At 43.4% G+C, this 21,000-nt stretch overlaps 1 protein-coding gene and 1 long non-coding RNA gene across 2 annotated transcripts in view; both read left to right on the forward strand.

The window, feature by feature from the left end:
* Positions 1-18: 18 nt before the first annotated feature.
* Positions 19-1,630, forward strand: LOC135187335 (uncharacterized). The gene is made up of 2 exons (XR_010307315.1): positions 19-445; positions 1,493-1,630. It is a non-coding gene; the product is annotated as an uncharacterized LOC135187335 (long non-coding RNA).
* A 314-nt stretch (positions 1,631-1,944) lies between these two features.
* Positions 1,945-21,000, forward strand: part of PIGL (phosphatidylinositol glycan anchor biosynthesis class L) — a 61,058-nt gene continuing 42,002 nt past the window's right edge. Inside the window, exons 1-2 of the mRNA XM_064165949.1 lie at positions 1,945-2,297; positions 7,363-7,462. Of these exons, the coding sequence (XP_064022019.1) occupies positions 2,018-2,297; positions 7,363-7,462 (380 nt within the window). The 5' untranslated portion in view covers positions 1,945-2,017. The remainder of the gene's footprint in view (positions 2,298-7,362; positions 7,463-21,000) is intronic.

The following is a 21,000-nucleotide window of genomic DNA, read 5'->3' on the forward strand; positions in this document are numbered from 1 at the left end:
ATGAGGCGAGTGCGGGGCGCGGCGGCACTGAGGCGAGGGGTCCCGTCACCGCTGGCAGCCGGTGGGCCTGGCTCGGCGGTTGTCCCGGTGATGCTACTGAGAGGAGAGGGATGGGAAGCCGTGGCGCATTCCTCTACCCCGCCGCATTACGGGCGCATCGATATAAATGTATAATCGTTTATAACGGGCCCGCACGGGGGGCATCGGCGAACGTAGCGGGCTGCGGTCATGCCAATGAATGGGGCCTCTGAAACCGCGGACGGCTCAGAGCCGGGGGGGGACGGGAACCCGTCACAGGCCCGGAACATCGCCCGGAGGGTGCCCGGCCCCCGTCTTGCCCTTCCCGCCCCCCCAGGCTGCGGCACCTCCGCCGGGGCCCGTCAGATTCCCGCGCTGCCAGTGACGTCGTGGCTCTGCCTCTGGCGACGAGCGACTTCCGAAAAATGTGAGAAGTTTAACATCTTGGAGTGGTTCGGGTTGGCAGGGACCTTAAAGATACCCAGTTCTAGTCTCCAATGCCTTTTTATTCCTCCCACCAAGTGCCGAGTCCGAATTGACCCCTGTTTTTTTTCAGTAAGGGATTTCGGGTGTGCATAATGTTTTATCTGCAGATAACATCATTCCAGGTCTGCTAAGATCTCAAGTTAATGCCTTACCTGGTTTACAGTGGAGGAATAAAGAGATAAAATTAAGCAAGGTTAAACTACCTCGTTAAAATTCTCAATAAATACAAGAAGTCATATCCCACATTTGTGGGATGTGTGCCCACACAGTTACTTAGACATACTGCAAAGGCTTACATTGTAGCAAACAGAGTTACTCAGAAAAAATGTATTTTGCTAAGTCTGTAGTTACTACAGTAGCCAAGTTCCACGCTTGTTAACAAAGTGCTGTGTTAAGGTGACATGACACACCTCCGAGGTGAGACATTTCATGGTCTTTAATCTCAGCACATGCAAATGGCTGTATTTTTACTTGAAAGTGGCCAAATAAAAATCTATGAGGAAAGTCAGGCATGCAAGTCTTAGCTGCTCTTCTGATACTGAATTCCTCCGAGCTGTGTTTGCCATTTTATTTTTTAAACCTACTCAACTAACTTAACTCCATCATGGTGCCTCTTTTTAATGATGGTAAGAACGGGAGGGAGGTGACATCTGGGACAACACCTGCCAGCGAGCTGCTGGGGCACTGACAGAGTGCAGGCAACTGTTGTCCCAGGTGGGCTGTAAGTACAGCTGGAGGGACATTCAAATCAAGGACAGGTGATGGTTCTCTTCTGCAGGAAAGGGATGATGCTCTGACTTTGTCTTCCATGTTGCATGACATACCTGCCCAAAATTTGTCTGAATCTTTAAAAGCAAAGTTTCCAAGGCATCTCACATCCAATTGCCTTTTTCATGTTTATTACATTCCTGTCTCTTTATGCTCTGAAGCCTTCTCCAAAGGTTGACTTCCCTTCTAAGACACATCCAAACGCTTTTTCCCCTTGCAGCCACATTTGGAGAGCCAGCAGATCTGCAGATAGCAAAAGACCTCTGAAGCTCCTTTTGCCCTGCTCTTGAGGTTTACCATTACCCTCGTCTCTTCCACAGTATCCCAGCGCAGGAATAAAAGGTACTATACGCTGAAAGTCTCAGGTTTTGTCACTGTTAGTGATTATTTCTCAATGTAGCAGCGGCGCAGTTCACTGCAGGGCCCGGGCAACGACGATTCTTCCCATGAGAACAGCTCCCGTTAAAACCCCGCCCGCGGGGCCCCGCTCTCTGCCTGAGACCCTGCCAGGCCTGGCGAGGGCAGCGCGGTGGGATACCTCCCGGTGTGCCCCTCCTCCTAGGCAGCCCTGGAGCCGCAGGGCTGAGGCACGTTTCCGCGACACCGGCCGAGCGGCCCCGCCCCGAGGCGGGGAAGAGAAGGAAGGGGTGGTAGTAGTGGGGGGACCCTTTGGTGCCGCGGAACCTTGCTGCCGCTCTGCCGTTTCCTGCCGGAGCAGCGCCGCGCAGACGCGGCGCCGGTCGCTATGGCAGCGGAGCTGTGGGGCTGGGGGTCGGTGGTGCTGGTGTTGATGTTGGTGTTCGCGCTGCTGCTCGGTGGTTCACGCTGCCTACGGCGCCGTTACGCGTCGGACGGGGCTCGAGTCTTCCCGAGCGGAAAGGCAGCGGCGGTGGCCGCATGGGCGAGTGGCGGCCGCGCCTTGCTGGTGACGGCGCACCCTGATGACGAAGCGATGTTCTTCGCCCCCACGGTGCTGGGCTTGCGCAGGGTCGGTGCTCGCATCGCTCTGTTGTGCTGCTCCTCAGGTGAGCGAGGGGACGCAGCGGGAACGGTGGGGCACAAAACCCCGCGCTACCGCCGCCCCTGGGGGCCGGGCTTCCCGCCCGTAACGTCATGCGAATGCCACCACGATGTCTTCCAGTGTGTAGCCTTCACGCTGTGACGTAATCTCTGGGCTGTGGTGACGTGTTGGTGCCTCGGAGCAACCAGCGGTGGCTGTGTTGTGGGATGACCCTGCTCAGCCGGGGTCATGTGATGTATCAGGAACAGTGTTACCAGTAGGACAAGGGAGGTTACTCTCCCATACTCAGCACTGGTCAGGCCACACCTTGAGTACTGTGTCCAGTTCTGGGCTCCTCAGTTCGAGAGAGATGCTGAGAACGTGTCCAGATAAGGGCAACTAAGATGGTGAGAGGAGCCTGGAGCACAGCCCTATGAGGAGAGGCTGAGGGAGCTAGGGTTGTTTAGCCTGGAGAGGAAGAGGCTCAGGGATGACTTAAGTGCTGTCTACAACTACCTGAAGGGAGGTTGTAGCCAGGTGGGGGTTGGTCTCTTCTCCCAGGTAATCAGCAACAGAACAAAAGGACAGAGTCTGAAGTTGTGCCAGGGGAGGTGTAGGCTGGATGTTAGGAGAAAGTTCTTCCCAGAGAGAATGATTCGCATTGGAATGGGCTGCCCAAGGAGGTGGTGGAGTCGCCATCCCTGGAGGTGTTGAAGCAAAGCCTGGATGAGGCACTTAGTGCCATGGTCTAGTTGATTGGATAGGGTTGGGTGCTAGGGTGGACTGGCTGATCTTGGAGGTCTCCTCCAACCTAGTTGATTGTATGATTCCATGTTGCCGTGGTTCAACACATGATGCCATTGCTGTGCAGAATCTGAATCGTTTTGGTTGGAAAAGACCATTAAGATCATTGAGGCCAACCATTACATTATGCTGAACAGGCCCCTCCAGGCTTGTACTGCCATGACAGCATGGCACTGCTGAGCACTACTTGTGCAGTGGTGCTGTACCTTCCATGGGTGGCTTTATGTCATGGATTGAGTCATGGCACTCAGACGGAACATCCTGTGCTCTCTGGAGAGCTGCTGTGCATGGGCAGCTTTGCTCTGTGTTGGTTCCTGCAGAGTTGCAGTAGCAAAATCTCCCTCTAGATCTGCACCTTTCACAGAGGTTTCACAATCCAGTCTCCTGTTGCAGCACCAAGGTACTTCTAACTGTGCAGGAGCCTCAGTAAGCAGTAAAACCGCTGTTCAGCATGGCCTTTTGACATCATCTTGTAATTCTGTCATCTCATAGAGAGTACTTACTTAGATGATCCAGGTTTAATGTCATAATGACACATTTGCTGTAACACATCTAAAAATAACAGTTGCATAACAATCCAGTCATGGAAAAACAAGCCTGAAGGGAACCCGAGGTCGTGTTGACCATCAGTCAACCTGAAGGCAACATCAGCGTGTCTTCATTTGCTGCAGACATGTCTAGTTTGTTCTTCAGAACCTGTGGGGAGGTTCCTCAGCCTGTGTGGTCTGTATCACTGCTGCGTTAGCTTTTCTTCAAATCACTTCTTTCCTGAACCATTGGTGTAATTTAAGTATGTTTATTTTTCCTGTCTTCTATGAATGTAGAAATCAAAGTGTCCCCTTGTAGCAGCCTCTTGCATGTTTTAAGACTTATCTGTCTTATCTTCACCAGACTAAACAACCCTATTTCATGCAATCTTTCCTCAGAGATTGTGTTTCATAAACCTCCAAGCATTCTCATTGCTCTTCTTTGGACTTTTCCAGTTGGTTCCCATCTTTTTTGAAGCTCAGTGATCAAAAACTGGGAGCACTATTCCCAGCAAGGCCTTTCTGGGGCTGAATAGAATGTAAAAATTCACACGAGCTCCACCATTTGCCCAGCACATGACACTCTTGTCTTGTGCTCTTCTTGTGCTCTACTACAGCTTCAGATTTATTTGTTTTTCTGCAGAACTGATTCCTCATTAGTTACTACATTGTTCAGCTTTTTGTGCTTAGGAAACAACCTCATTCTAACTGATCTTTCAGACCATGCTGCTATAACAGAGTTCATGAGCCAGCAGTGAAAATTAAAGATACTTCTTGGGTTTTTTTTGTTGGGAGGAGTATCTGAGGCTACAAACACATCTTCCACTGATAGCTACTTATATTTGGGAAAGAGCCCTCTGTGGTTTTGAAAGCTCCAGCTAGTTTACTGCCAACTTTTCTGTTCTTTGTTTCCAAAGCTCACTGTCAAAACAGGCCATCTAGGTGAGAAGATGAGGATTAAGCTATTGTTGAAGTTTGGTGGTGTGATGGCTTTACTGGTCACTCTGTACCTCCTATTCAAGTTTTAATGCCAAGCTTTCAGTTGTCTTTGCTGAGGTTTGTGGATGCCAGTTGGGTTTTCCACAACTATGGAGAGATTACTGCAGTATAACTCTGCCATTTCATGTCTAACAGTTAGAGAACTTTCCAAAGAAGTGCTGTGTTAACTTTTTTCTTCACTCCTGATTCAGTGGCTTGACACATTCAGTGTGTTTGATGCTGCCTTCTCTCTACTCTCTTGCATATCTTCCTAGCAGAACTAGCAGCTCATATAGGAGAACACAGTCACTGAGCTAATAGATTTTTCTGTGCTTCTTATTAGTCTTTTGGAGGATTCAAATGGTTCATCCTGCTATTGTTTGTGAGATTGATGATGACAAATGAGTTGATCAAAGACTCTGCAAATTGTAACACCGAGACAAAATCGAGAAGCCATCGTACTTGCAGTTTTCAGATGTCAATCATAATGACTTACAAATGAATTAGCATTACAGCACTGGGGAGAAAACAACCAGGCTTTCACACACTATTCTTTGACTGAAATCATAATTCAGTATAAATGTGCTTTGCTCTGCCTAGTAGCTGACTCTATTGTGAGTGCTTCATGGACAAGGTCCAACAGCATCCAATATTCAACTGGTTTTGCTCTCAATAGGTTCTCTTTTTTCTTTTTGTTTTTTTTTTTCTTGTTAGCATTTATATATTCCTGATGTCTTGACACATTTCTCAAGCTGTGGAACATAGATCTATTCCCTTGAGTTCAGTAGAAGCTGGATATTTTGGGAAGAGTGGTACTATATAAAGCCGATAAAACATCACCTGCAGTCAGTTGTGATGCTGTATTGCAGCAGGAGCTGTGTTACCTTAAAACACTAGTGTAGGTAAAGGCTTTGCAAAAAAAAATCCATCTGGACTAAGTCCCACAGTGCTCAGGTCATCATCCAGTGAGAGTGCACAGGTGAATTCATTTTTGCTGAAGCGAGAATAAGCAGTCTCAGCTGCAGACTACCAAGCTGATGTGTTCCACACAGTTAATCATCAGAGTCTCCTAAAACCATTTACTCACAGCCTGCAAGAAGACAGATTATTTTTTTTTTCTATTTACTCTTTCCTTTGAAAATTTTACAAAGCTTGATAGTGATTGCAACATTGCTGGGGAGAAAGGCTAGATTTAGATGACTCACACCCACAACAATAAAAAGTTCCAGGGTAATTCAAGACAGCTGACTGCAGACTTGAATCAGATGTTCATACTCAGCTGTATTTTTTTCATTTTATTGCTTCAAAGTTAAAATCAGTTTGAAAGTACTGCTCTGCACAGGGCCATAGTCTGACTGGGGCCATCACAGCTCTGGCATGGATGCTGCATGGCTCATGCCAAGAAAAAAATTGGAGAATGTCAGAGCAAGAAGAAAATAATTCAATGAAGAAAGAGGTAGTGTTTTAAGATAAAGAATCCCTTTGCCCTACTAGTTGTTGATTTCAGTCTGCCACAACTTTTCCCAAATGCCTTATCTAAATTAGATTTCTTTTTTTTGGTTCTGCAAGTTCTTTGCAAATTTACTGTATTAGTTGATCCTGAATTTCCTCTATGAGTGATGCAGACTTTGGAAAAATCTGTCTTAAACCAGAGTTTGTCATAATGGAATTGCTTGTTTCTTCAAGTCCTTTTAGTTCTGTCGCTGTATTCTCTTACAGTGCCATACTGTTATGACAGCTACTGCTCATTGCAAGTGACCCAGGCTGTGCTATGAACTTTAATCCTTTAAAGAATACATCATGGGACAGGCTTTCCATGTTTCATCTCAACAGTTCTGCGTACTGAGGATGTGCTGCTCAGCTTGGCTCTGTGGGCCTTGTGCTGCTTAGAGTGCAGGAGAGACTTAAAGGCAGCATATCTAATAGGGAAGGAGGCTCTTTGGCCCTTCCTAAGGAGATCAGTTATCACTGATCTATTGTGAATATTGTGGTTTTTCAAAAAGTGAACTAGGATCCCACTAACCTTTTCCACAGAGACACCCTGGAGGTTTGCCAGTGGTAAACTTTCAGTCACCTCACTGCAGAGGGAGTTTCTCCTGTGTTTATGAGAAGGTCTTGCTCAATTGTTTTGTGGTATATTTGTGACGTCCATCCAGATAATGTGTGAGCAGTTAGTCTCCATATGTGCACATTAGAAGACTCCTCTTTTTTTCCCACAAAGCATGATCACACTGTGGAATTCACCCAAAGATATAGTCAATTTTGCTAAAAAATTAACAGTGTTCAGAAGTGGATTAGGCATATACCAACGCTGAACAAAAAGCCCAATCTAAAAGCTCAGAAGAGCTAGAAATTGGTGTATGACAAGGAATAAGACATCTCCCAATCAAAGAGGTTGTTGAAAGCAGTTTCCCAAGCAGGTTATTCCAGAGTTGTTGTTTGGAAAAATCTCCTTTGTCTTTAGCAGAAAGATTTAACGTTGGACAGTTTTGGGGTGAGGATACTGGACTGTTTGGGCCACTGATCTGATCAAACATGCTGATTTTTTATGTCCTTGACAATTAAGCTTAAACATGAGGAATGTGATCAAGGTGGGCATGAATTTGCCTCAGAGTTTTACTGTGATAAGCCAGAGGTTATTCAGATAAGACCGTGGAGTGAGCCCCTTGCCATGTATTTTATTCAGTGTGTGATGCTGATGCTTAACACTTTGAGAAAGAGGAACTGTTCCCAAGCTAACCCACACTAAGTTAGAGGTGTTGCTGTGCCTGCTGCTTTCAGGAAATTATTACAATCAAGGAGAGGTTCGTAAGAAGGAGCTGGAGCAGAGCTGTTCTCTTCTGGGGATTCCTGCTTGCGATGTAACAGTCATCGACCACAGGTAACTGGGTTTCATTTACAGCATCATTTCATTGACATTTTAAATAGGGGCGAAGTTTGCTTTTCAGTTCAGTGAAAGTTTATTGTATCATTCTAAAAAGTCTTGAAGAATCTCAAAAAACTAGGTATTTTTGCTACCTGTGAACACAAATCTAATTAATGTAGAAGACAGTTGAAATGTTGAATGGGGAGGATAACCCCTAGGTCAAGGTCTGTTGGTTCAGCATTTAGTCTGATGCTAGCTGTGCTTGTTGGGGCTCAGCCTGGTGTGTCTGGGCAGCGTGATCACATTTTGTTTCCCTCATTGCAGTGTTATAGTTACAAATTCTCTGAATTAACTGTGGCAGGTTTGTCTGTAGGATGGTCTTTACAAGGTTAGTCTGGAATTCTGTTATATTTATAATCTGGTTTAGTCTTGGCTAAAGACAAAAGTGAATTGCAGTATTAAAGACAGTCCATAATAGCTTGACAGTAACTGCATCTTTCAAATCAAGCCACACAAGATTTCTGGTTTTCAAAGGCAAGATGCTGTTTCCTTTGGTTGTGTGTCAACACAAAGGTAGATGTTAAAGCTGTCACTTCTTTGCTTTGGGATTAATTTAGGAATTCTCTTCTGAGGAGGTGATTTAACACTTTGAATCAGCAAAATTCAGCAATAAAGTATTTTAGCACTTTGAATCAGCAACACTCAGAAGTAACATTGCAAAGGCCTCTTAAGTTGCCTGATCACTGTCTATCCAGGACTGATAGGAGCTGAACTGGATACTGATTATTAAGAAACATGATACAAGTGATTCTTTCCATTTTAAACAGCTATTCTATAATCTATAAAGAGTATTTTTGTTATGAAGAAATCACTTTAATGGCAACATATTGATTTAGAGCCATGCCAACTAGAGAAGTCAGAGCTGAAAAAAAATCTGGCTCCAGGCAGGCCCTTTTCCCATGAACATATTTTCCCTTGAGCTAAGGCAACAGAAACCACAGTCCAGAACATGAATCTTCTTGAGTTCTTTGCTTTTTTTAGCTTTAGGTTTCTCTCCAAATTTTCAGCTCACTTAGGAAAACAGCATAGGAGTTGTTTTTCTTTTGGCATGAAAAGAGATGTTTCCGTTCGCTTCACATGAACTGGTTTTGGATAACTTCAAGTTTTGTAGTACGGTCATATGACAATGCCCAAAACATTCTGAGGAGGAACAAGGGAAAAAACAGCTAAACTTTGCTAGGCATAAAATCTACTCAGTGAACTATCTTTTGACATTAACAAAGCCCAGAAGCCTGCTCACCTTTAGTCCTCTAATGCACTGTGAGGCTGGTTAGTGTGTGATGCAAGTTTCCCCATACTGCTCAGTCATCCCCCACATGCACAGTCCAGAGAAATGCTTTCTGAAGTAATGCTCTGTAGGAAGGTGAGGGCCATTTCAGGGAAGCAGCTTGCATCAAGCCTCCCTGTTACTTTCATTACCAGTATTACACATATTTATGTAAGTAACGACTAGTGTGTAACTTCCCCCAGTGAATGCAGTGCCTGAAAAGACAGATCCATCACCCAGAGCTCTGGGCATGGACTAGGATCCATAACATTGTCCTACGAAACCAGTTTAGATTTGAGGTCAATATCTATGAGGTGAGGTTGCTATGAGAGAACCATCAAATAGTCTGTGTTGTGCATTCAGGGTGTGAACTGAAGTTCATGCTGAGTTTTGCTAAGAATTGTTTACACAGTGAAGTGTGTTCACTGTGCACTATTTACCCTGCAATAACTCACCATGTGGATGCTCTTTATGAAAAACATCTGTGGGTCAGGTGTTAGCAAAGTGGATGAGGATCAGGACTGAATTCTAGATGAGACCGAATTTTTAGAGTAGATAAATTTTAGGGTACTGTTTTTCAGCAGTTTAGACAAAGCAATGAGACTCAAGCTTCTTGAAACTTAGTCAAAGTTCCTGGTTTCCTCAGGGTCAGTAGCTTTCCTGAGATTTAATTCTTCTGCAACTTACAGATGATACAAAAATATTTGCCATTATGGCATGATGTGAAATCTGCCACTAGATTTCTATGCAAATTGATGTCTACAGAATACAGTGCAGCAGACCATTCCCCTTTAGCATTTTGTCTTCTGTAGGCACTGTTTAAGGTCAGAGCCTTTGGCTTTTTTAGTTCTCTTCTGAACTCTTCAGATGGTAATTTTCCATGAACGTAAAGAACTAACCGTATTGCTTAAGGAGTGCAGCTGGCACACTGCCCATCCAGCATTTCTTATACACACACTGGATGCTTTACATTACCCAAGCTGCAGACTTGTATTTTGGTAAGGAAATCCCAAAGGATTTCTAGGTCTGGATCTTCTCCAGCCATTGTAGTGTGGAGCTGAGTCATGCGCTTCCTCTTTTTTTTTTGCATGGTCTACAAGTGAGTGAGTAGAATTTTCAAGATGTAAAAGAGGAAATGCATCTGAAAAGCAAAGTGATTGACTTGCTCTTTAATCTCACTTGGCTGGGCAGGTAGAAAATCAACATGACATTTTGAATTGCTTGTGAACTTGTAAGGAGAATGCTTCAGTCAGTCAGCTTATGATGAAATCTCTGTTAGAGACCAAATCCTGATTAAGCAGTCCCTTGCCTTAAACAATGACTCTCTCAAACACAGCCAGGATTCCTAGGGCAGGATGAGTTCACTCCATGTCAAACAACTCTTTTGCACTGATCTTTCAGCAGGTGTTTGATGCTGTGTTTGTTGCCTCAATTAAAGACAACTCAGACCTTCTGCACAAGTGTACCCCAAAACTGCGCCTACATTTCAGTCCTAGAGATCTAAGGTCCACACAAATCTCCTGCAGAAAAGCTCTTTGCTGTAGAGGCCATGTCTGGGAGTGCAGGTAGTATAGGTGGGCAGATGGGCATGCAGACAGCCTGGTGCAGACTAGTTTAGATTAGAGCACTGGACTCTTCCTACTTGTGAATGGCACAGGTCAGGCATCAGATTGGCAGAGGTGTCCCCTGAGCTGACCACAGCAACTGAACAGTTGCTTTTAAGGGAGAAAAATGTTACAGTTCAATCTCCAAACCCAGTTATCAGGTCACAAGCCATGGCCATGGTTTTGGACTTGTAAACGTTGGGCATTTACTTATTATTTACAGACATCTTTCTTAGCTATGAGTTTGTGAATACATGCTCCTGAGCTAGAGATGGTATACAGAAAACCAGGACTTAGTATCTAATTGATCAGTTAGATATTAACTGATCTAATATGAAGAGTTAGTTAAGCTCCCATTAACACTGGGCACATCTGCCAATACTCTGGCTGTCTACTAGTCAAAACATTACATATTAACACGAGATGTTTTCTAAGCTGTTTTCACTTTCTGAAGAGAACAAGCTAAAAAGAGAGCCCAAATTACTCTAATCTGGTTTGGGTTCATGGAAAGATAAACACCAGGCATTTTGCTGCAGCTTCTGAGTCTTTTGTGCAAGGTTTTAATGGACAGAAACTAAATCTGACTATTTGCATCATTAATATGGCAGAAAATACTTGGCCCAGGTTTGTACTGCAAAGAAAATAATGGCCGAGATTTGTATAAACTCAAAAATTTTCCATTCACAGCACAAAAGGCTTACTGCAAATAATGTTAATCTGTTTCCAAGTTTCCATGGAAATTGCTCTCCATTCTCTTTTTTGTGATTACTGTGATTCTACTGAAGTCCACGAGGGCTCTGATTAGACAATGCACAGGAGAGAGGACATCTGCCCATGCAGAATCACAGCCTAGCTGCAGGGTTTTTTATGAGAGGCTCACTCTTTTTTTTTTCCCCTGTATAATAATTGTTTGCTGTTGGGCTTGGTTTTTCCCCCTAGAAGGTAAATAGGCTTATTGCACTTCCTTGTGTTTAACTTCTAACTAACTTCCTTCCATGAGCTCCCCTTGTCAGAGAAGTGAGTTTGTTATGTCATGGGAAAAATATATCCTTGAATAAATAGTGTGTTTGATTGTGGGGAGCAGAACAATACAAAACCACTCAGACCTTCAGAGAGTGAACTGTGTCACTGCAAATGGGAACCTTTGTATTAGAAGTCAGAAACCTCTATACAGACAGCTGAGAAGTAAATCTCACTGCTCCGCTTGAGTTTGACTGTAGTTAGATGGTTCAGTGATGGCTTTATTGATTTGAGTGTAGGGTGTGCTTAGTGTAGGGAAGCTGAAGATAGAAGCTGAAGTGAGAATATGTGCTGCAATTAAGAAAGCTTGCCTGAAACTGAGGGCACCAAGGGAAGAGCAGAGATAAAAGCCTCAGTCAAGGCTGGTGACAAAGCTCTCAGAGATTTCATACCAGTTTCTGACTCATTCATTGGCAGACCTCTGCCATCTTAGTGAATGGGATATTTAAAGATGTATTTATCTTACTTTGTGCTCCTGATCAGTTAGGTGATGTTATTCCCTGTTTTTTTCTGCTTTCCCTGCTCTCATCTTTCATGTTTTTGGATGAATATTTAATAGTTTTAATTCTGCTGCAATAATTGCAGTAGAGAGTGATGGGATTCTCTTAATCTCACTTATCTCAGCAATGCTGTAAGGGTCTTTATTGGTTTTGCAGACTTTTCTTTAGGCAAGAATGACATCTGCGGGACCAGAAACCCTTAGCTGAATACTGCCCACATATTCGGTGTGTGGTACAGGGGAATCAACCTACATCTTTTGAATACTTAGAATCATCCTGAATACTAACACAAGAAGTCATGAAACCTTTGTCAGTATCCTGTGTTTATGTGATCACTGTAGCCATATTTCACTTCTGTTTAGTATAATTCTTGAAACTGAAATTGTTTTCTCTCTGAAGACAGTAAAATATTTGGCCACCTATTTTTATTCCCATTTCTAAATAAACAGATAACTTTTCCAAAGTGCTTACCACATGGCAGCTCATGCTGATATTTTAAGACATAAGAACACTTTATAAAAAGGATTATATCAAAGTCTGCCTTCTGGCTTTTGCTTTTGTAAGTGTTGCTCTGTGCAATAATTTAAGAGGAAATTCTTCTGGGGATTGAGAGTTCTCCCTGCCCTCCAGGAAAGCTGCTTTCTGAAACAAAGGCTTGTGTTGAAGTAAGTTAGGTTTAGCTATTTTGTCCTGAGTTAGATATTTTCCTCAATCAGGCAATCTGCCCTTTTTTTCCCCTGGGGCTTCTGTGAACCAGGTCCTTTCTCAGCTTTCTAGCATAATTAACTTCCTTGCTGTACAAAAAGGGGGAAGGGTCTGTGGTGAAGGGGAAAATGATCCTTTCAGTCCTAAAGGGGCATGTCCTCCAGATTACCTCTGCAGAGCAATGAGCAATGGTCCTTTTCAAAACATTCAAAGATTCTCCTTCAGATGTCAACAGAGACCTGTCAAACCACTTCAGTGAAGTCACAGCAGGGTTTGATTAAGAGCAAGAGTCTGGCCAAAGAAGTCAAAGGCTCTGCAAAAAATGCAGAGGGAAGTGGAAGAGTACTGCTAAAGGATAAAATGTCTTTATGGAAATCAAATCAAAATACTAAGCATTGAGATATATACTTTCAATGCTCAAAATTATTTTAGCAGAATAAAAACTATGAAATACTGATCTCAAAACGTGAAAGATGAGAATAAGGATCTCAGCCATCCCCTGGAGCTGATGAAAGTTTGACTCAACTTAAAAAACATCAGCACTGGTAAGCTGATAGCAAGAAAAATAATAAGGTTGTGTATAATAGCTGTAGTTCAGGAGTCTGGGAAATTGGCTAGGGCTGAAGACACTAGAACAGGGAAATCCACTAAAAGTTGTTTGTTTGTTTGTTTAATTATTCTTTCTTAGTCCATGCCTTCAGAAATGCTTTTTTACTGTTCTTTCATTAGTGGCTTTTAAAAATCCCACACAGATGTTAAAGACAGACATGTTCTTTGGAGCAAAGCAAGCTCCAGTGTCCCATCCTGAATTTGTGGGCGGTTCCTGTCCCAGCTTTGCTGTCTCCTGGTACCACAGGCAGATAAGCTGACTAGAGTGATTCTGTGACTAGAACACTTTTATCCATGCAGGAAGAAATGTCTTTGGCTTTGCTGGTTTCCAGTACAAAAATCAGGGTTTGGTATTACAACATTCTGAATGGACTTCTGTCATGATGCTAGTAGCTGTGGAAAGATACAGCCATTAGATTAAAGCTGTTCTCACCAGTTATACCCAAGAGTCCCCTTTTAAACCTGACAAAACATAACAACCTACTTATTTTGCCAGTTAGACAGTGGAACAATGCAGTGTGTTTTGCCAGCAGACACCCTGAGGAGCTAATGGAGAAAGACAGGCATTCTCTCTTTGCCCCTGGAAGGTTCCCTGCTTTGATAGCCCCACAACATCTCTACCAGTCACTCATTTTAACCTGCAGCTGCAAAGGCCTTGCTCTTAACTGATGTCTTTTATCCAAGAAGAGAAAATGGCCAACTCTTTTCCTTAAAGAATAACAGTTATATCAAATAGTCACAGTAAGTTAGTGAAAGAGGAACAAACAGAAAAAAAGTCTAGCACAGATTCAGTTTCAGCTTCTGAATCTCTGCATTCCTCCTAGCTTACTCAGGGAAAATATATTCCTGTTTCTACTGGGAGCACTCTTAAAAGCCTTCTCCCAGTAATGGATTGGGCGTTAACGCCTTGATCTCAAGAACTCTGTGGTTTCTTTGTGTGTAATCTTATTTTAGTTGTAGCTGCAGTACAGAATGGTGAGTGGCTTAGTTAAAATAAAGCTGTGAGTTCTGAGGCTAAGACATGGTTTGGGAGCATCATCCATCCGCAATGGACTTGCATTTTCTGCTTGCCTGGCAATTACTGCACAAGAAAGCAGGGGATCTGTAGCCTCTCCTGGTCAAATTCCCCTTTGGGGTTCAATCTAGAGAAGGGCAATTACATCAATTCCTGGTTTCCCTAAAAGCCAGGATCCTAGGTGTAGTAGGTAGCTCCTGCAGGCAGTGTGTACCTGTACTCACACTTATAATTGGAGATAATTGCAGTAACTTACCCCAATTTGCCTCAGTTTCTGGGAGACAGGAAGTTTCAGTGTGTCCAAGGGCCTCATCACATGAAAACCAATTGTTGGTTTATTCCTCTTCCCTTCATCTAACTGCTAGTGCAGGCAGTAGAAAATTTATGGAATAATCAATATCTGAGCCTTGGGAGCAAGGCCTTTATTAAGCTCATTAAGGACAGGATGCTTCCAATTACAAGGTGCAGTGTCAGAGGCTGTCCGACTACTTTAAATGCCAGGATATGCTGCTGCCTTGCTGAATGTCAGAAGTATAACCCTTATTTCTTGAGTTTTGTTTTCAGAATTCCCACTGAAGTCAGAAGGCATCTCCTATGCTGCCAGCTAGTAAGAGAATGTAGGAAGCAGTGCCTACAGTGCTCAAGGGATGAGTTGGAAGCATCCTCTTCTGTGGCAGACTCAAAGGGGTTGAGTTGAGGAGCTACAGAAATAAGATGCCCTTGGGGCTTTTGAGACATGACCATAGGGTGAGGGAAACTTCCAAGAATTTACCTCTCCCTACAGTAATTGCTGGATGTTCAGTGGTGACTTTTCTGGCTCCTTTGTGGAAGAAGAAAGTGTCAGAATAGAAGGAAAACAAACAAACAAACAAATGTTTGCTTTGTGCTCCTCACTCCTGAGTTGTAAAAACAACTTGGTTACTTTCCTGTTGATTGAAATGTAACCATGTTTAGACTGCAGACACTGTAAACCCTGCATGGAATTTTTGTGAGCATGTAGACTTGCAAATTTTGTGGGGTTTATACAATGTATGTTTTGGGTCTACATCATCCCAGTTCTCCCAATTCTTCCACATAAGTGGTACAACTGGAGCTGTAGAATCTTGGATCTCCTTCCCTGCCTCACTCCCCCCCTTCTGTCTTCTGGTCCCATCAAATGTCCACTGACCTCAGTAGGAGCAGAAATTGTCATTTGAAACACTCAACGAGAGAAGACAAAGTCTTGTTTAAAAAAATGTTAGTATGGGGAAAGTTGGAAAGGCAACTGTACAATGGCTGTTGTGTAAAATGTGTTTTCTCTTAATGACCTTCCAGTTCAGATTGGCTCTGTTTACATACAAATCAAAAGCTGGTTTGTCTGACTGCCAGCACAGCAAAACTCAGTCTGCAATCTGAAAATCCAGCTGTGCCTTTTGCCTCTGACATCCTCCCAATAATAAAAGTTGTGTGGCTGGAATTTGGCTGGAATTGCAGATGATGTGTAAGCCAGAATTGAATTCAGCCTGCTTTTCCTCTGCAAGACAATAGAAGTTAAAACATGGTTGTGTCAATAAAGTAAGCATATACAACACATAACCCCTCAGGGACCAGATACGATGAATAAGATGCTCTTTTTCCATCATCACATTTCTAACCCTGACCAGTGTTAGCAATAACTCTGTGAGAACTCAGGCTTTTGTCTTCTTCATTTCAAAGCTAGAGCAGCACATTTTGTGGCATTTACCTGTGAAGATGCAGCATCCAGAGCATCCTAACTGTTAGGATTGCCTTTGCAGTGCTATCTAACCCAGGGTCTCTGTTCTTCACTTTAACCTTGCTGAAGGGTGCACGATGTTAAATGCTGTCTTTCCTCTGCAAGCCTGTACTCTCTTAACAGCTTCCCTGCAGATCGACAAACTGACAGAGACAGTAACTTCTTCACAAGTAAAACAGTGGCCCTGGCATGCCTCTTTCAGTTACCTATTTCCTGTTTCAGTCTTCTCTCCAATGGCATGTTACTGAACTAGGCTGCTATGGTTGGCACAGGCTCACAGACTTCGCTCTACAGAGATCTCTATTTGGTAGCTTGTTGTTAACTTAGGTGCTGCACCTTCTGAGGCAGATTCCAATGGAGCACATGGTGATGGAGAGGTTTCAGGTCCTGGTGTACTGTCTGGATGGTGACAAAGCTCTCTCAGCTCATAAGGCAGCAATGCATGGTGAAACTATTGCAGGGTTTCCACTTGCTAACAGTGGTGAAAGTTCTGGCTGCAGCACAGAGCTTTGTTAGCAATTCCACTTGCAGGCTGCACTTCAGCCACCTTACAGGAAAAGACTGCTTGCAAAGCTGTATGGCAGTGAGGGACAACATTTGTTATCTCCACTCTTTCCATTAATAAACCCCTGCTTGACAGATGACTGAAAGCTCCTCCACTTGACTGTATGAGTGTGAACCAGCAAAGGTGTTCTCAGCAGCCTAGAATCTTAGGCTCCCCAGATGCTTCTAGCAGACTGCAGTGGGGTGCTGCTCTGCAGCATGATCCAGGGCTGCCTTTTGAAGCATCTTACAGCAAGAGAATTCCCATTTGTATTTTCTTGGCTGAGTTTGTTGTGACATGCCCTGTTATTTTTGCAGTCTGTGTCCGTTCTGAAGTTCCCCCAGGCATCCCTTCAAATGAAACATTGCATCACTGAGGAAGTGAAGCCATTAGAAGTGATTACTTTTGCCAAACACTTGAAGCGAATACAATCGTCTCTCATCTACCAGAAATGGACTGCAAGTTGACATTGCAAAATTCAGGAAGAACAATACTCTTTTCTCGAGTTGTTTGATGCAGTTTTTCAAAAGGCTGAGCCATGCTAGGGTCTTTTTTGTTTTGGTTTGTGTTTTGTTTTTTTTTTTCCCCACATCATGAATGGAAGTTTTATATTTGCATAGAGTAAAATGTAGAAGCAAAGTGGTTGAAGCACAGAGCTTCATACCTCAGAATCCTTTGGAAGAAGTTAAAATTTTAAGTTCCCTGCTAAATTCTACTAAGATCTCTGAGATCCTTTTGTGTTTTGCTTTATCCAGAGCTTTGGGGATGGACCAATTACTGTTTCCATAGTATTCTCATGGTGTGAAATGCTGACCAAGTGCTAAGAATCATTATTAGAGTTTTCCTTGCTAGTCAAAGGGTTAATTTATTTCTCCAAAGGAGATCTGATTTAAGTTTGCACAGGAGGGGGGAAGACAGAGGATTTTGTTCTGCAGGAAACTAGGTCAGCAGGTTTTTATTACTGTGCTCTACAGCCCAATGTGGTTTGCATTTAGGAATGAACTTGGTTGACATTGTGTATGGTTGACTTCCTCTTCCCAGAGAGCAGGCCTCAGTCATTGCTCCATGTCTTATAGCTTTCCCAAACTGCATGCAGGAGAATATTTAGCAGAAGAAGCTCAGCCAGTTCTGAATGTCAGGTATGTTTCTAGAGGTGTCAGAAGTGCTTCAGGAGCAAGGAGAGAAGTCCAAGGTATTTTGGAGAGGAGGAACAAACTTGTCAGTCACTGAAGTGTATCAGAATCATAGAGATCTTCATTATCTTTACACCCCAGCTACTGATGATTGTCTTTATAGCCTGTAGCCTTGTTTGGTTTTTGCTTGGATGTGGTCAGATTCTCACCTTGGTCAAGGTAAAGTAAATTTGGAGTATTTCTCTTGTTTTCTCTGGTGTTTGAACCATATGTGCCCATGATCACACTGTGGTCCTGAAGATAACTTTTAGATGGGTTGGGCCATCTTCACTGATGAAAGATTTGAGTAATCCAGAATCTTTCGCACATCCTGCAGCTTTCTTTACCATATACCCTGCAGTGTATTCTTCCCTGGGCAATTGAGAATGGAGGTCTGTGTTCTTCAGCTCTGCCTAGTGAAGACCAAACTGTGGCAGACATCATGCACATTGAAGAATTCAGGTTACCTTTTGTTACAGATGATTTTGACTTTACTGAGTAATACAAATATAATACAACATGAAAAAAAACCTACTTTGTTTCAGTTGTGGAGGTCAGGTACGGGTGAATGAAGCTCAGAAAGGCCATTGGTAATGGCTAGGAAGAATGTGGAAGTAATAGGATTTAAGGCTGAGCATCTATTTCCAGTTTTATAGTTGTTTTATAGATTTTAACATGAGCTAATTGCTGTCCAGCATAATAAAACCATCTAATTGTGTCCTGTTCTTGCCTCTATTCAATTCTGTCATCGAGAAACCCAGACATTTTTGCAAAGCAAGTTTGACTTTCACAGCTGAACAAGGGAAATACAGGCAATACTGACAAGGGCAGACAGCAGCAGGTTGCCAGCAATTCCTGGAAATAATGGAGTTTTACAACCATTTCTTGCAGATTGGGCATTTAGGGAGGAAAAATGTCCTTGTGGCTTACATGGACTGGATAATGAAAATGCAAAGTCTGTGGGGAAAGTTTATTATGGTAAAAATTCAAATGCCATTCTTGGGTTTAAAACAAATTGCAGCATATCAAATGCCTCAAAGTGATGACAGCATGGAAAGAATACAGGTCAGAAAATTGCATATGGTCTCTTCTGAGCTGGCATTTAATTTTTGGTTAGGCTGTACATTTTAGTTGCCTAATGCCTTTGAATCTTTAAAGAGTTTCAGTTGCAGTAAATGTGTTCATATAATCATCTTTTGAAATCCGAACATGTTAAGCAGAGATGAAGCTGGTGTTTCTGTAACACCCTTGTGCTCTCGCACTGCTGGCATCTGTGACTGAGAGCCAAGAAAATGACAGGGCACGTCAGAGTGAGAGGCGTGGGGAGGACTTGCAGCAGGCAGACACGTACACGCCGTAAACACCCCAGCTGAGGCAGCGCTTTGCAAAGTGCCTGCCGCACAATGGAACAGAGGAGAGTCTCCACAGCCTCACTCAGCAAGGACAAATTATTTCATTGCAATTCACAGCAATTCAGAAAACATCCCTCTGTTGCTGGGAGACTTGGGTTGTGTTCCTTACTCTCTATATTGCACTAAGTTGAATTAAACTCTTCACTCAAGAAATGAGATGGATGAGGCTCTCCGTCTCTCCCATAGTGGCTCTCCAGAATGTGTATTATATCTCTGTCAGTCATGTGAAGTGTTTGGGATGTGGCTCATAGGATAAATAAGTTTTGTCATTCATGATGTGAATAAAAAGAGTAAAAGCCTACATTTTTAGAAAGGCTTTTTCTTCCTCACAAGAGTTGGGAGAACATCACAGATCATTAGCATACTGGAGCTGTCACTGAAAATGCAGCAGCTTCTAGGCTGAAACAGCAGCTATTAATAACACTCAGCATTGCCATGTGTATGAAAAATGTCTGCTGCAGTGTATCTGTGCTCTTCTAAATGAATGAACTCGAGAGTTTCTAGGCTGAAAATGAGGTTGGCAATGCAGAAGAGCAGTGCCTATGTGTTGGCCAATGAATAGATGCTGGCAGAGGACAGAGGGATGAGCAGATGCCAAGTGAGGCTGGTGCATGGAATCAGCCATTTCTGCCCACTTGGGAGCTCTGCGGCAGAAAGGCTGCAGCCTGCAGATTTCAGTACCTGACCATATTCTCCCCTTCTGCTTGGGTTAGAGGCCAGTGCAGTTGCTGCAGAGTTGTCACTGTGGAACAAACATGAAGGCACTAAACTAAAATCGTCTTTCAGGAGGCAATAGCTTCATACAGTGTGCTCCTTTTTTTGTTTCTAAATCTAACCCTATCTTTACCAATTAAAGTAGCTATTTAATGGTTAGAATATAATCTCTCAGCTATGAGCACAAACCCTCTTCATCCCTTTTGTGGGATAAAATATTTTTAGTCTTCCTTTATTTGGAATTATTATTCCTTCTTAGTGCTTTAACCAGTAATTAACCCTATCCTTTGATAGTTGTTTACAGCAGGGAGCAGGCTGACAAGAATGGTGCTCTTTGTTCTGCAGGAAAGAGGGAACTGTGCCAGGGAGCTATCCTGTATCTGCTTTCCCAAACACAGGTAGCCATCTCCTGGGGCAATCCCTGTACCAGGAAAAAGGGAACAGCAATCTTGTTAAACATGCCTGCTCAGTGCCCATCTTTTCTGACGACGGCGATTGGGTGGTTGATTAATTTTATTGACAACTTACTGCAGGCAAGCAGTGCCAGACTGAAAGCACTGGTAAGCAGCAGACAGGTCCCAGGCAGTGTTATTCACAACAGAGTAACTCTACACACTGGTGCATGCCTGCACACTTTGTTGTTGCTTCAAATTGATTGCTTGTATCTGCAAGAAGATTACTGCCCAGTGTGATACAACTTTTGGCCTCTTTCCTTGAATGCCAGTAAGAAGATTAATTAGAACAGGGCTAAAAATATAGTAGCATTTAAGGGAGAGATATTTTTTGCTGTGCTGCCTTGTCTCTCATTCCATTTCAATCCTTTATGCATTATGCTGAAAGAGATGCTGTAGAGCAAAGATCTGCTATGCAGAGCCCTCACACAGACTCGGCCATACTTGGTGCCCACTTTATCTACAAGAAGGTAAGGAGGGACTTCTTGTCTCCATCCTCATATATCCTTACTCCAGGAGAATGGATGTGCTCTTGCTAGAGCAGCCTGGAGGAGTGCTCTGCCAGTGCAGGATGCTTGATATACACGTTCCATACCCCTTCCTACAGTGGCTCATTGTGTTGACACTCACAGTATCCTCCTGCAGTGCCCTTGCTGGGGCCTTCACACAGCTCATCAGAGCTCTGGCTCCACAGCAGCCGCAACACTCCAGTAACTTCCAGTCAGT

Source organism: Pogoniulus pusillus, chromosome 27 (genome assembly GCF_015220805.1).
Source record: "Pogoniulus pusillus isolate bPogPus1 chromosome 27, bPogPus1.pri, whole genome shotgun sequence".
NCBI classification, from domain to species: Eukaryota; Metazoa; Chordata; class Aves; order Piciformes; family Lybiidae; genus Pogoniulus; species Pogoniulus pusillus.